The sequence below is a fragment of the Maniola jurtina genome, chromosome 9 (assembly GCF_905333055.1).
Source record: "Maniola jurtina chromosome 9, ilManJurt1.1, whole genome shotgun sequence".
NCBI lineage: Eukaryota > Metazoa > Arthropoda > Insecta > Lepidoptera > Nymphalidae > Maniola > Maniola jurtina.
The window spans coordinates 7,691,624-7,709,017 of record NC_060037.1 but is presented as its reverse complement, the minus strand read 5'-3'; the positions used below and the strand labels follow the sequence as shown (position 1 = coordinate 7,709,017).

The 17,394-nt window shown below is 35.2% G+C and overlaps 1 protein-coding gene across 3 annotated transcripts in view; it reads left to right on the top strand.

The window, feature by feature from the left end:
- LOC123867949 (3-phosphoinositide-dependent protein kinase 1) overlaps positions 1 to 17,394 on the top strand; it is an 88,491-nt gene extending 71,097 nt beyond the window's left edge. The window contains exons 1-6 of one of the 3 annotated variants that reach the window (XR_006796539.1): positions 5,264 to 5,754; positions 12,976 to 13,234; positions 13,379 to 14,302; positions 14,956 to 15,233; positions 15,520 to 16,356; positions 16,396 to 17,394. Coding sequence is in view for 1 of the 3 variants with exons in the window: in XM_045910278.1 (XP_045766234.1) it covers positions 5,605 to 5,754; positions 12,976 to 13,234; positions 13,379 to 14,302; positions 14,956 to 15,233; positions 15,520 to 15,624 (1,716 nt within the window). In the remaining 2 variants the exon portion in view is untranslated. Of the gene's footprint in view, positions 1 to 5,263; positions 5,755 to 12,975; positions 13,235 to 13,378; positions 14,303 to 14,955; positions 15,234 to 15,519 lie in introns of those variants that run through there. The other 2 variants (XR_006796540.1, XM_045910278.1) reach the window with 2 other exon arrangements.

Here is a 17,394-nt window from a genome sequence, read left to right as displayed (position 1 = left end):
AGTTAAAATATTTTGAATTTTGATTTTTTCTGAATTATGTGGTGGTCATATTATTGTGTTTGGATTTATTGTTCAGTTTGTCATTTACCTGGTAACCTATAAAACAATATCGTTACAATTACTTATTTAATTTACAATAACTATGACCTTAACATTATTGACTTCGAAAGATACATAATTACCTACCTACTTATTACTTAATTTATTACTATTTATCATTGAAACAAAACAACTGAGAAAACACCTGGCGTATTATACCTACCTACTGTGCTACCTCGGTAGTGAGTGGCAAGTGGTAACAGTTTTGTCGTTACCTACCATCATATATAAAAGACTAGCTGATACCCGCAACTTGTCCGCAACTAATTTAGGAAAAAAAAGTTAAATTCTATCAGTTTTGGTGGTCAGGCCCCCTAAAGCATAAGGATTGAGGAGTTGGAATCTAAGCTTTTTTATGGAACAATGTCGTTAAGTATCTCTTTTGATTAAAAAGAAATAAGCAAATCGGTTCAGAAATCTCGGATAATCTTTAACACAACTCCTTTTTTGAAAGTCGGTTAAAAAGTAGTCCCTTCAAAATGGGTTCAGTCTTTCCGAAGATTAGCCCGTTCAAACAGACAGACAGATAAACAAAAATTTTGAATGAAAATGTGTGATTCAGTTATGGAACAGTTCAAATAACCAAGGTAGTTATTTTGGAATTACAGACAGACACTTCAATTTTATTTATTAGTAGGTACCTATAGATATTGAAAGTTAAACAAAGTTAAATTTTACCATATACTTAGTGTAGGTACCTACACGAATTACACGTGCCGAGAAAATATGTTATATTCTTATACCTATTACGTTACAGTTTCACTTTGGTTTGTTATTTTAAAAAATGCGCACTCATTTTAATATTGACCTATTGTGGACATAGATTAGTTAGTAACTAATTCATCTAGGAATGTCATTATAAATTAGATAAGTAATTGACCACACATAATTATTTAACGCTATGATTTAGTAGTAAAGCACTAAGCAGAGAACATAACTTGAAGAACATTTTATTGCAACTTAAGAAAATCATATATTAATGAATTTTAACTGAATAATTACAAATGCTTATACCTACCTACCTATACTTGGTTGTGAATTATATTAGTGTGTTTAATGTTACATACAATTCATAACACCTGGACGAAGTGCACCTGCAGGCTGCGTTAAAGAGTGCATAGGAAGAATTTCACATCTGGAGTCTGAACGTATCTTACGTATCCACATTTACACTGGGAGTCCTAAAAAACAATCAGTTCGTCATAAAATTTAATTTGCGTTGTAATCTATATTTTTAACCCCCGATCCAAAAAAAGAGGCGTTATAAGTTTGACGTGTGTATCTTTGTATCTTTGTATCTGTCTGTGGCATCGTAGCTCCTGAACTAATGAACCGATTTTAATTTAGTTTTTTTTTTTTGTTTAAAAGGTGGCTTGATCGAGAGTGTTCTTAGCTATAATCCAAGAAAATCGTTTAAGCCGTTTGAAAGTTATCAGCTCTTTTCTAGCCTTCACCTTCATATTTTGTCAGGGGTGTTCTAAATTTTTAATTTACACTTGTATTATTATTAAGATACTGCGTCAATGACCGTCCAGTATTGGTCTTAGCAAACAATAAGCTGGAAAGCATTTGAAAAATTAAATCTTCTCATTGGCAATATCTCAAATCGCAATGCCTGAAACTGAAAGTCCTTAGTACCTAGGTAATAATTATTGTGTCCTTCTCGAATCTCGTCACCACTTATGGTGCTTTTATGTGGACACTGACAAAAGTTTAATCCACGAATTTAAACTTACTCAGCGAGCTATGGAGAGGGCTATTATGGAGAGGGCTAGAGTTTATGAAGAATAAGATTCAAAATTAAGAGATCTGCAAGAGAACTAAGGTCACTGATATAGCACTGCGTTCTTTGGACTGTTCAGCAGTTATAGACGAAATTTTGCTGCGATAAGTTATACTGAAGGATTAAGAAAAAAAAAACAATTTGGTTACGTCATTGCGAGCGTCAAGTTGCGTTGCTGGCGGCGCTTATATTGACGTTGCGATTTCTTATCACATTAGGTATTCCCGCTACATCTTATCGTGTGTTTTTATTAACAGGATTGTTAATATCTAATCTAACCAACCTGAACCTGTGCGATTATTATTTGGTATCAACTAGACTTATTCTAAATAAGTAATTTATTGCCAAAATAAAATTTGTATGTTAGTAGGTAAGTATAACACATTACAATACACATCTCTCAATAGCTCTACCGGTAAATGAGTGGACTAAAAACCGAAAGGTTGACGGTTCAAACCCCGCCCGTTGCACTATTGTCGCACCTACTCCTAGCACAAGCCCGACGCTTAGTTGGAGAGGAAAGGGGAATATTAGTCATTTAACATGGCTAATATTCTTTAAAAAAAAAAAAACTTGACTACGTAATGAATTGCGTTGGTCTGGAACCTGGGTTGATAGCTCAAAACTAAAAGATAGATTGTAATAGTTTTCACTATCATTTTTTATTTAGATTTTGAAACGAGCAAGGTCTGTTATTATTCGGACTTTTGCATGTCTCCAAAGAAATACTTAGTATAATTTACTGAGCGAATGCTGGTAAAAGTCCGAAAATAACGATTATATTTTATCCAAGAACAGTTCGGACTTCTACCATTACGACTTACTTGACTTCTCTTCCTTTTCTGAAATCTTAGGCTTTACAGCATTTTTGATGGTGTGCAATAAAGCATATTTCAATTTCAAACTCCTAGGATTTACCGTAGTTGTGGCATTTACTGTAACATATTTAAATTGATAAAAAAAGGTTTAGGATATCTTGTAAATATGAAAATCGAGACAAAAAATGTTGACCCTCGTGTGAGACCTCGTGGTAAAAATAAGTAGTTTAAAAATCATGAAGTTTCCATAAGCATTTTTGAAAAAAATTAACGCAATACGAAATAATGAGTCCCAAAATATAAAAGTAACTAATGTTCGCAATAGGATGAATGGTTTAGGTCTTAGGAACACATAAAGGATACGACTGTGGTTAACTATAGGTACTAATTAACCCTAATAGAACCATTTCTATGGCTAAAAATTTATATTACAAATAAAAAATAAAATGTAAATATCAGTGATAACAAAATGCACTGTGCATCCGTTTGATCAGGTTCTATTAAAAACATTGCAGCTTGCATCGTGTGTAGCTTGTGCCGTATAGGTATAAAGGGTGTCCCCTTTATACCTTTACCACATACACACCACACACACAAGGGTGTGTGGTGTGTATGTGTCTTGAAATACACACAAAAAGTGATTTTAATAGAAAACACAGGTTTTTTTTTTATATATATTCATTAAGAATACAGTGTAGGGTTATTTATGGAATAGAATATCAACAGCTATGCTGGCACATGCGCACTCTTTTATTTATCAAAATTTTCCATGACTGATTTGCATAACTGGCTGAAATTCGTTGCTCAAACGCTCAATTTCATCTTTTAGGCCGTTAGTGGTCATGGGCTTGTTCGCATAAACCACAGACTTTAAAAAGAAAGAAGTCCAACCATAAATCGCATGATCTGCGGGATGATTCGCTAACTCAGTGATCATCACTTAAATGAAAGCCATCAAACTCACTTGACGTTGGTTCATGGTTGGTTTTTTAGTACTGCAATGTAAAACCAACCAACCTCGGTGGCTATCATTCGGTGTTAGACAATGAGTTAGTGAATCACCTAGTAGGAAATGACTCAAGCACTAATTAAGATTTATAGTTTCTTGGGTTGTATGGCATGTGGCACCGTCTTGAAACCACCGATATTCTCTATTCCACGCATAATCTTATATTGTATACTTCATGACTCAAAGAATTGGAATTTTTAATTAAACACCTATATTTTATTTTTATATCAATATTACTTCTTGCGAGAATTTTAGGGCACCCTTTATATTATGTATTTTGGTTATACTATCACATAACATGTTGCCAGGTGTTGAGTTCAATGTTCGACGCAGCTTTTATTTTGACGGAACTTTAGCTCTGTGGTTGGTGTGCTGTGTCGACTCTCGATACGACAAAAAATCTTCAAGTCACCTGGCTTGGTGTTCTGTGCCTGGCTTACTCATAAGAAGGCCTGGTTCTTAGTAATATAATGTAGTTTTCTTCATAATAATTTTCAACATATTTACGAGGAAGTTTTATAACTCTATAACACATTTTATATATAAAGTATAAGTAAACGCATACTATATTTCGACCTAAACCGACATATTATTATGTATAAATTGTATTTTTTAGGATTATTAAGTAGATATCAAAGTCCAAAGTTTTATTCTTGTTCTTTAGTCGACAATAAAATTTATAATGAAGCATGGCAACGGATGTGGATGCAGATGTGGCCAATATGCGATCATCGAACAGCACGTGCCCGTAACAGCTGTGCCAACCTTTTTGCTATAAGCTCTACATATTATGTTTTATGTATGTAGACAAAAAGTAAAAAATACTGAACATCAAAAAGGGCGGTAAAACCTCGACGCTTACATGAATTAACATCTATTCTAATAGACGCTTCCTAGCCGTGGATACTGTAGAAGGTAGGCTACTTTGCATTAATATACAAATATTTCACCTTACACGTGCCTGACCAACATATTCTAATATTTTTTGCTTTATCACATCCTAAACATTGAAATATACGCTCGTTAGAAGATTGCTGTAGACGGAGTGCACATCTTGGGTATTATTGATTTTGTTTCCGTTTCCCGCGCTAAAACTTGACTTCCTCCGCTCCCTCTTGTCGCATCCCCTGTCATGGGCACACCATATCTGTACGATACGATCCAATAATCTTTACAAAAAGATTCGTATTTCGTTTACAAATCAAAAGTTTAAAACACGGGCACGCGGTTATTGGTTTAGTGATCAATAAATTTTAAGATTGAAATAACCCACTTAAACCTTTATCAAAATTCCAAACCTAAACCTCGTTTTATTAAAATTAGAGGATAACAATTATTATCACATAAATATATTTGAGAAGTTGTAGTGAAATTAGTAATAAGGTAGAATAGGTTATCCTTATCATATTATGTTTTCGAGACGAAAACGCATGTAGATCGTTGCATATCCGTTATGACGAGAAACGGTAGGGTGGGTGGGGAGATGGCGGCGGCGGCGACTGAAGGCGGGAGAGGGAGAGGGGACATTATACCAAACAACCGCGCGCTCGGTACGTCCGTACCGCGACCGTGCGATTATTCCGTCTACTGAGCGGAGGACGTAGTCAATGCCTCGCCTGCATCAAGCGCTGTTTGTTACTACTTTAGAAGTTTAGTCTGCAACGCGCCGTCAAACCGTTCGGTCGTGTTCATGCGCTCAATAATTTAAAATAGCTGATTTATAATATTTAAAATAATAGTGTTAATTATAATTTTGTTGCATTCCTTAGTGAAATTCTTCGTTTCTAATAGACTGTCTTAGTTAATAGTGTTTAATTATAGACTCATATACAAGCTTCATGAATTGTGACTGTGTTTTGGATTTTGAACATTAGCAAAATAGCGAGATACAACGTATGCGAAGTGTAGACATGAGCGGATTGACCATAAGATCGAAAAGGGGTTCGAGGGGTAGTGCTACACTTCTAGAAGCAGCAAACAGAATTCTTAAGCTACTCGGCGTGAGTTCCACGAAACGCGGGAAACAACCCTCAACTAAATCAAAGGTATGCAAACCCTCAACAAAATCAAATGCAAATTAATTGCATTTCTCTTCGTTTTCAAACATTTATAAATACATAATAATGATAATGATTACATTTTATTAACACAATATGATTGTGTGTATTTTGTTTTAGAACTACTTAAATAACAGAATTCCAATATTTTTCCGTTAACAAGCTATCGCATTATTAAACATTAGGTAGAATGATTATTTTATAATAATTACGTAATTATTGTGTAACTAAAATATTTTGTTATAATATACTTTGTTTGTACCGACGGTTTAACGACATATTTGTATCTACTTATATTTCAAAAAGATAAACTTTCGCTGCACACTGACTCTCCGTGTGCACTTTCGCTCGTTGTATTTTTATGTAGCCTGAGACCAAGAGAGCGGCATCGGCAGTGTATTCGAATTTCGATGCGACGAGCGCGCCGCGTATGAGCGGTATGATGCAAACATGATGGCGGGCGCGGCACTGACACGGCACTTGTTTGTTCACGCGTTGTCGGCGTGACCACCTTATTTATCACTACGAACGATTCACTATTCGCATTCATCACTGTTTTTGTAACGGCTCTCTATATAAAAACATCCTTTTTCTTTTGTTTTGTTTGTAAACTATCAAACCACCCCTGCGATATCTTCATAGTTATTATTTCGGTATTCATAATCTAAAGTTATGGCGTCACGACTAAATAAATAAATCGTAGTCGTGACGATTAATTATTCGTGTTATCGATTTACACAATAACAATATATTAAGTATTTAGTGTAATATACATATTAGTAATTTATTACCCATTTAGAAAGTGCTGAGTTAAGGACCCTTGAAAAATTAACTGAAATTAAGTTTGCGTTAGCATTCGTTCTGATTTAGTCAATAAATTGGAGAGTAAATAAAAATAAATTATTTTTTAACATCTTAATTAGTTGTTCAGTAGTGTTGTTATCAGTAGTTGTTAGTGTATCAAACACTTTTATTCAATTAGACTTTTACAAGTCCGTAAGTTGTTAATCCGGATTGCGGGTAGGTTAATAACTTCCATCTGGGTAGTTAGCATTTTCAATCAAATCATAATTACAATAATTTGTAATTGCCTACTTTATCGATAAACTATTATTTATTAGGTAGGTACTTTACAATGACTATAACGTAAAATACCTAATGTAAATGATAACGATTTGTTTTGAAAGCAGTCATTCACTTACAGCGTGTATGTGATGCCTTCAGTGCATAAACAATGCGATGATAGTGAAGCGACAACCTCTTGCTATAAACATTTAGAAAAATTTGAAACCTGAATTTTTCTTACATCTTAAATTGATGTTAATTGCAGTATTATATAAGATTGTTATTAGAGTGATGTTGTTATAACGCTTGACGTGTAGGAGAGATATTGCAACAAACATTCGCCAGTGGACTACAATAAAATCGTACCGTAGTGGGTAACATTGGTTTGCATAGTAGAATTATGTAGTTTGGTTTGTTGCTTCGCGCCGTTTGGAAGGACTAGAGATTTTGTTTTGTACACGCGTTTATCCATTATGTGAAAGAGTGAATTGGCTGATAAATGTGTTTGTAGGTGCGGTCATCGACGTAGAGGGTCTCGGTGGAGGGGATCGAGGTCGAGTACGGAGTAGGTACGCGCGGACTGCGGAATGCGTTGCGGTGGGAATGCGCTCGGAGTACCGTTGCGGCGGTGTATGAGCACCGCCGCCGCGGAATGCGAGACCCACTTGCGGTCTCATGGACCAACTCATTTATTTCATGAGTCATGCCGCAGATAATTTGTCAATTCGTCGTGCAAATCTTTGTCAATGTTAGTTATTTCTCAGCACTGAAATTAGCGACGAAAAATGATCATCTCAAGAATTTCTATATCTGTAACTTTAATTTGCGCTTACCTTATACAAATTAATCACATCTTGGACGAATTACTTACTAAAGAAATATATTTATGAATATATGTCTATGGTATAATAAAATAAAAGAATTTGTCAAAAGTTTAAAGTTCTCCATCAATCGTATGTTCCTACAAACGTATTGGTAGATAAACACATTGAAAAGGTTTTATCAGAATAAGTTCAATATATGTAATTTACTCAATTATATTTGAATAGGTGCTATTATTCGAGCTAACAAACAAAGCAAGGTAAAATAAATATAACGTTACTGTTGTAAAAATGCCAAGCTTATTTATCTATGATGATGAATGAAAGTAGTATTTTTTCATCACCTCTTTAGGAAAACGAACAAAAAACTTAAACCGCAAACTTTAGAAATTGGATCATCGAACTGTTGTGAGGCTAACGAACGTGGCAGCGTTTGGAGCATCAGGCGTTTAGTTGTAAACTCAACTCGCAACGTGCTGGTTCGTCTGCTTTGCAAACATTCGGACATATTATTTAATTAAAACAAGTCGGATGTTATTTTTCTTTTTCAAGCAAATATTAAAGTAAACAGTTTATAATTCCTTCGTGTCTATTAATAACAGTGAGGTTCACAATCGGCATGTAAGGCCACTTGCATTTCTACATAACGTTTAACAGAGCTCTCTCCGTCACTTACTCCATACAATCGTAGTTCCCATTTCATTTGAATATTAAGCAACCAAAGTCCATGAAATTTTGCAGACATAGTCTAGAAACTAATATCTGTGTCTGTGGTGTTTTAGATTTTTCTAAAAATTTGTAGTTTTAAAATTACAGGGGCTCAAAGATTTGTATTTTTCTTTAAAAAAAGGCCCAACTTTGTGCTCGTTTTTCTAGACAACGAAGCAATTTAATGAAATTTGGAAAAACCACAGACCTAGAAAATTTAATGAATATTATGTAGTAAAAAAATTATCGTTATATATTTTATATTGTTATAATTATGTGGGAACTACGAAAACCAGAAATTACACCCAGAAATCTTGAAAATTTCGTGCTGTCTCGATTTGTGCAAGCGGGGTGGTGAAGTGCGGGGGACGACACGTGAAACTGACAGAAACGGACAGTCTAAACACACGGGCCACATTTAGACTGCACCCGACTCCAAACTTGTCGATAGGTCTAACTAAATACATTTCAACTTGCGTTAGACGTATGCGTTACCTACTCAGACGTTGCCTGTAGATAAAAATATGTCTCATGTTTGCTGGCAATAGCGTATGCATCAAACCCTGCAAGTTGCAACTCTCTTGCAACCTATTCCTCACGCAATACGCACAGCTTTAATATTATAATTTTTGACAATGTATACTATATGTAATGCCATATCACAGGTCACTCTCTGATTTATTGCTAACAATTTACTTCCAAATGCAAAGAAATCTAAGTGTGTTGAATTCACACTGCCCAATACCAGGACCTTAAATGACATAAATTCATTGATAAATAATCATATGTTGAAAATAAAGGAGAACCCCGTGTTTCTCGGTATAATGTTAGATGCAAAGCTTCTATGGAACACCCACATATCAACACTTGATGGTAAACTCAGCTCTGCTGCTTACACTGTTAGAAAAATTCGACAGGTACTGACGTGGAAACTGCAAAAATTGTATATTTTGCCTATTTTCACTGTATTATGTCTTACGGACTCTTGCTATGAGATAAAGCGGTAGATATTGAGAAAAAAATGTATTACAGAAAAGGACAGGACGTGCAATTTATAATTTAAAACCGCGCGCTGCCATACAATAAAAATATAAGGAAATAAGTACCTTATATATTATCTTATAGTAGCTTCTAAATATATTTACAACTAGCTAATGCCCGCAGCTTCGCTCGCGTGGATTTAGGTTTTTAAAAATCCCGATCCTTTCATTTCCCAGAACAAAAGTTGCCTCTCCGTAATAGCCCGTCCCCGGGATGCAACTTGTTTCTGTATCACGTAAGAATATTTAAACGGATTATCCTTTTCAAATCCCGAGGGATCACCAGGATTTAGGAATGCAATTTCTTACAGCATCAGGGTTGAGGTCAACGACAAAGTGTTTACTTGGTATAGATACCTTCAATATCAATTAATAATCGACACTTTTTAAATCCCATTAGCTTTAGTAGTCAGGTCCCCTGCAACATCAGGATTGAGGAGTTGGAATCCAAATTTTTTATTGAACAATGTCGCAAACTTTCTTTATCGATTAAAAAAACTACCCAAAATTACGCAGTTAGGTTACCTGCCAAATTTCATGGTTTTGAGTCAACGGGAAGTACCCTAGAGGTTTTCTTGACACACACGACAGACAGAGAGATAGACAACAAAGTGATCCTATAAGAGTTCCGTTTTTCATTTTGAGGTACGAAACCCTAGAAAACGTAGGAACGGCATTCCGAACCAGTGGTAAATTTTTCTGACCATCCAAAAACACTTTGAAGTTTACCTAAAAGTTTACAGGAATAAAAATTTATCATTGTATTCCATTCCATTTCATTCTATTCCATTCTGTTCAAAGATAAATAGATAATAAAAATATTTGTCACCGAAACAATAATTTACGATACATCGACCAATATCAATTTTACTGATGACAATCTGACTATTACCAAAGTGAACGACTACTATAATATCTATTATATACGACTAACATAATATGTATTATAAATTGTGTGCCGTTTGCATTCTCACTAGGTTCTCATTAAGTTTGTTTTATTTGGTTAAACTTTCTGGCATTTATATTGTTATGACGTTTAATTGGCAAACAGTCTGTTTATTGGCTGAAACTCAAAAATTCAGTCAATCACAACAAAGAAAATATTGTAATAATGATTGATGCAGCTTTCTGTAATTGAAAACAAAATATTTGACATTAACTTGAATGTGACAGTGTTTTCCGAATAGGGTTGCCAGAGGCCCCGTATTTTACTGGTTACCCCGTATGTCAGGATAGAGAAACCGGTAATTATGAAAATAAAATACGGGGCAAATAAAACTAAATATTTTTAGGGTTCCGTAACTCAAAAGCAAAAAGAACTCTTATAGGATCACTTCGTTGTCTATCAGTCTGTCTGTCTTTCCGTCTGTCCGTCTGTCCATCTGTCCTTCTATCCGTCTGTCATGTGTTCATGAACAAATATTAGTATTTTCAATTTTCAAAGTAAGATAACTACATATATCAAGTGGGTTATCATATGAAAGGGCTTTACCTGTTCATTCTAAAACAGATTTTTATTTATTTTTATGCATATTTTTTTTAATGCATAACAGTTTTTGATTTCTCGTGTAAAATGTCGAAAAAAATACCCGAATCGGAACCCTCGGTGCGTGAGTCTGACTCGCACTTGGCTGGCGAAACCGAACACTGACGTTATGTCCAGTAGAAAGAATATTTTCCTTTTGCGGCAATGCGTAGCCGAAACCCACTCGATATTGATCATGGTCGTAGCCAAGGCGGCGGGGCTTGGTTTGAGGATGTTAGCCTTTTTTTATACAAGTTAGCCCGTGACTTTAATCTTTTCTAGTGGTAAGTGATGATGCAGTCTAATTTCTTGGCCATTAGGGCCATACTAACCATATAACTAGCCATGACCGAAGCCTCCCACCAGACCAGAAATTTAGAAATGGCGACTGCGCCTGGGAAGCCGTCAAAAACCTAAGCCTAAAATAATACTTACACTATTTCTTGCATTTGCTTACCAATTTTTTTTTGGAAATATATCAAACATTTCGCGCTCACTTCACTCGCGCTTTGAATTTGTATTACTTGGTGTAAGCCCCGCAATTTCGTTTGCATGAATTTAGAGTTTTAAAAATTCCGTGGGGGATTTTCCGGGCTAAAAAGTTTATGTCTGGGATGCAAGTTACCTCTGAATAGTAAGTACCAAAATTTTGGTAAAGAAGATGGGCCGTGAAAGGGTAACAAATAGATAGGCAAATAGATATACTGTCGTATTTGTAATATTAGTATGGATAGGGAGCTTTAAAAATAAAATCTTGCTATGGCTAAACTCGTTTCCCTTTCACTTTAATTCTTTCTGTAATTGAACCAAAAACACTTACGCTCACTGCGCTCGCGCTTTTTTATTGTTGTATTTTATCTCACTGTCAAATTGAAAGGCGAAATTCCACTAACCAGGTAATTAGCCCATAAAGTTGAGCGAATGTTATTTTCCTCATGACAGGATTCAGTTCCGGCCCTGATAAAACCTCTCCCGAAATCGATTCCTGGCTACGGCCATAGTATTGATACTGTGAAGGTGGAATTACAAGTTAAATGTAAATTTAAGTTAAAATGCAAAGATTGTATGCATGAAATGTATAACATTTTGCTTTACAAAACTAGAGTTTTTAAAAGCTATTTAAATAAATAAATCTTTTATTTAAAATCACATTGCAAACACAGTTCACCAATCAAGACACGGCAACATACAGAGAAAAAATACAAAACTTACAAATAAACTGAAATATCTAAATAGGCTTTCCATGCATTTCAGAGAGAACCACCGCCTATTTCTTCAAATACTTCAAATTTTTAAATTTCTTCAAATCTAAACCCCGTATTTTTGATGGTGGTAGCCTGTAATTCAAAAAGAGGCAGGTGGCAACCCTACTTGCCACATGACATTACAGAATGAAAAATTGTTTTCATTACTCGGTAAGCCTACTGCCATAGTTTCACAGAAAGTGTGACGGTAGTTGTGACCTCTGATTGGTCGACTCTCTTTCACTATTTGCTAAAATTGATGATTGCAACAACAATTTTTTCTTTTTTGTAATCAAAAACAGAACACGGACGTCATACAGGTTGACTAATTGCAATCATTTCTGACCGGCTAACATTGTTCCGCTAGTGGCTCAAACTCACTGTCGCAGCAAGAACATGGTAAATTCAGCCAATCACAGCAATTAGAATTGGTTATCACAAATGCACCGATCTAGGAACCGAGAATACACGAACCAGGGCAGATAGAGATGAGAACAATAATATCATACGTAGGAAATCGACGGGGGATCGTTGACAATGATCCTCTTAACATTTAATATATTATACTTAATAATATTATTATTTTTAACATGGATTTTGACACAGATAAATATGTAATAAGATGTTACTTTGTCAGATTGTTTTGTTTATTTAATCAAACCATAGAGAGGCCCATAATATGGCAGACCGAGTTACCCACGGCTGAACCTATTTCACAAATTCTATCCACTTTCTCAAGTTTTACGTAATAAGGATATATGTTGTTATTACATATTTACTAATTATATATATTTTTATTGTTACAGCCTGACAGTCGTGCTGCCAGTGAAGTACGGGCTCCTTTGGCTACCACCGAGTCCGTCATCGAGTCACCGATCAAAATGCAGGCGTCCCAAGCAGCGGCTACTCCTGTCCCAACTCCAACATCTACACATTCGTCCAATCAGTCATATAGGCACGCTAAGAGAACAGCAAAAGATTACATATTCGGAAAAATGATTGGCGATGGCTGCTACAGCACAGTTTTCTTGGCGAAAGACATTCATACCGGCAAGGAGTATGCAAGTAAGTCATTGAAAAGTAGAAAATTAATGACGATTTCTAAATAACTAGATAATTTTAAAAATTAAAATCTTAATGCTTAATAATAATTTGCTTATTTTACTTATAATATACTCTATGTTAACAATGCTGTTTCTTTTGTTTCAGTAAAAGTTTGTGAAAAAAGTTTCATCATACGCCAACAAAAAGTGCAGTATATTAAACGGGAGAAAGATGCTCTGAATATGCTCTCAAATGTCCCTCACGGATTCGTAAAACTTTACTGCACTTTTCAAGATGAAGAAAGGCTTTACTTTGTACTGTCGTACGCCAAAAATAGCGAATTATTAAAACGTATAAATGAAGTAGGCTCGTTTGAAATTAATGTAGCTAAATTTTACGCTGCCGAACTTCTACTAGCCTTAGAACAAATGCACGCCAAAGGAATCATTCATCGTGATCTGAAACCTGAAAATATTTTACTAGATGAAAATATGCATTTACAAATTGCTGACTTTGGAACAGTTAAAATTCTGGAAAACGACAAAGTCGGATCAACTGTACCAATACCTGAAGATGAACAGAATTCATCAAACGATCGTTCAAGAAAGATAAGTTTTGTCGGCACTGCACAATATGTCAGTCCAGAGCTTTTGCAACACAGAGTAGATACTTGTGCATCAGATTTATGGGCATTGGGTTGTATTATTTATCAAATGATATCTGGTCTGCCACCATTCAGAGCGTCAACAGACTTCCTTACTTTCCAAAAAATTTTGAAATTGGACTATGAATTCCCTGAAGGTTTTCCAGCTGACGCTAAAGATTTGGTAGAAAAACTTATTGTTTTGGACCATAATAAAAGACTAGGAGCTAGTGACCAGGGTGAAACTTACGAAAGTATACGTCAACATCCATTTTTTGAAGGTATCGATTGGGAGAACATTTGGGAACAAACTCCTCCAAAAATTAGTCCTTATTTGCCAGGTGGATCCTTTGAAGAGGAATACACAGTACCTGATTATCTGGAACCTGGACTAGACGAACGAAAAATTGTTGAATTGTGGGAGTTAGACTTGTCTACTTCTAGAGGTAAAGATTTTTTTTATTATATCATTACATTCTTAATTATATATAGCTCTTTTATCATGAACAGTTGAAATTGTTAAAACTGTATGGGTGTACCGCTAAAAAGATTTTTGCGCTGAGTGCACTCAAGCGTCAAGTAAGAGGATCGTCCGTGACCTAAATTCTTTGCAAAATACGCTTGTGTCGCGTCATAAGTAGGTAAACCATGTATATGTCGCGATTCCAATTCTATTAAACGGTCGAAAAGTCCATTTTGATTTGACGCGTATTTCACTGAAGACTTTGTAACATTATCTCAGCAGATGTTGAATATTGAATGGTGCGTCAACACCCACCAACCATTGTGTTCTTAAATGAACATCCTTTATGTTGTTGATTTACGGTTCCATCGTAGAGATGACGTCATATCCCGGCACACTGCAAGAGCTCTGCATTCTCGAGTGCTTGCGACATCACATTATGAATGACTCGCCGCGCCGCCGGGTTTATTAATGACTTTGTAATCGCTCAGCTCGTATTTCTATTGGAAAAAATCAAATGTCCGTGTCGTTTTATCTATTTCAATAATAATTATAATTCGTCATTGATAATAATTAGGTATTACATATTTTGAAAATACATATCTGGTACAATTCAAGTGTTTTTGTTCTTTTCAGGAATCCTAAATATTAGCCCTGAGGAGAAACGACGTCGCCTTGAAATTCAAGCGCGTGAAAATGTATGGCATAAGTTTGTAGATGGAGAGCTTATATTAAAACAAGGCCTGGTAGACAAAAGAAAGGGACTATTCGCAAGACGTCGAATGTTATTATTGACCACAGGGCCGCGGCTATTTTACGTCGATCCTGTTAACATGGTACTCAAGGGAGAGATTCCATGGTCTCCAGAACTACGTGTAGAAGCCAAGAATTTTAGAATATTTTTAGTGTACACGGTAAGTTTTTAAAGTAAACAAGTGTAAATTAAAAATTTATAACACCCCCTACAGTGAAGGTTACAACTTACAGTAATAACTAGAAAAGAGCTGATAATTTTCAAACGGGGCTGAACCGATTTTCTTGGATTATAGCTAAGAACATTTTCGCTCTTACCTTTCAAACAAATAAAAAAAACTAAATTAAAATCGGTTTATTAGTTTAGGAGCTACGATGCCACAGACTCTTTTTATGTATTTATTAAAATAATTAGAATTGAAACTCATGGATCCTTTTGTTTTACAGCCAAATCGTACATATTATTTGGAGGATCCGCAATCGTATGCATTAGAATGGGAAAAGGTGATCAACGAAGTACGCATCGGCACATACGGGCGGGACACGACTTAAGAGGGCGGCGCGCCCGCCGAGCAGAGTCGCGCCCGCATTCCTCCCGCTCTCCGCACGGCGAGTGCACACTTCTAGGATAAAACTAGCCTTCATTTTGAGCACGAAAATCATCCGGAAAGATCTTTCGCGACGATGAACGATTCGTCTCCTGAGTTGAATCAGTGAACGATCCTTTAAGTTTGCAAAAAGCCAGCGTGGGACGGCCGCACCCGGCGCCGCCAGCGTCGACGCGCCCCGCTCTGGAGAAGACGCGAGAAGACGACGCCAGTCGCCGAGCGAGCAGTGTACTGACTACTGACACTGAATGACTGATTCCTACTAGTATGTCCCGACGATCTTAAATTATTGTTTTAATTTAAGTTACTTATTCATTTGTGGATATCTGCGGTAATTTGTAAATATTTGTTGTAATTTATTATTGAAATCGTTAGGTGTAATGTGTATTTGTGGGCCGCTATTAACTTACTGGCCTCGAGTAAGGATGAACTTGTTATTCGCCACCCGCGTGTTCACAAAGCCCATTCCGGTTGGTAACTAGGCAATTAATAGCTAAATTAATAATTATTTATTTTATTTTTAATTATTTGCCAACGGAATGTGACTGTTGTACAGATATTAAACGGTAGAGAAATATATAAACGAACATAAGTTATTTCAAACTGCCTGTAATGATAATGGAATGACAAATTATTTAATTTTAAGTAGCTCTTTTAATAACTTAGAGGGCAGAATGTTTTGAAGTACATACTTCTATGAGAAGGAATGCTTGAGAAGAAATACTAAGAAATGTATTGTGAACCTCCGAAATTATACAAAAATAGTGTTAATGTTTCATAGTTGACCTATTTTGGTATATCTATTAATGACATTCATTTTGATAAAATAAAACAAACACGCAGACACAATTTGATTTACAAAATGCAATGAATGTAAATTTTGTTGATTCACTATCCTTGTAGGTGATGAAATATAAGTTCACAAATTGTAGCATTGATACTACATAATATTACTTAGGTATTTCATGTAAACATCTTTATAACATAAAAACACTGCCTATATAGATAGCATAGATCAGTATCCTTGAGTCTTGAGTGCTGTTATTGCATCCTATGCATATCATGCACCATAGTTTTAATTTAGCTAAAGTATACGGAAATACCGCCAAGGGTGGTCACAAAAATGGTTTTCAGGAACTTGGGATAATATAGTTGATTTAAATATCTACTACATATCCATGTAATAGGTAACTTTATAATTCTTTAGACAAATTCTCAGTGAACAGTGAGCTTATTTCCACTTTCATCTGTTGTTTGTTTTTAGTGTTGTATAGTATTTAAAAATGAATGAATAATTTGAACTTTCAATGTCATGGCTAATATGGATTTTAGTTTTTGTAGTGCAAATATTATGTTTTTTCCTTTTAACTTAATAGTTTTAAATGCCTGAACTTGCCTGGGTATTTATTTTAGTGGGGGCTTACTATGACGGGATTAAATCAAAGATCTTATAGAAAAATATAAAATCTAGGAGAAATAGAATTTCAGCAATTTAAAAATAGGTATCTTATTCCTAATAGTTATGGTGGATTGGCTATTAACGTAAATAATTGGGATTACTCCATGACATTGTTATTAATAAACTATCTGCATTTAAAATTTAATAACTGTTAACTACACTAGTTATATTTTAAAACATTTGTATTGATTGCATGAATTCCATAAAATAACTACATAAGAAAATGAAAATAAATTGAAGTTGATTTTTTATTAA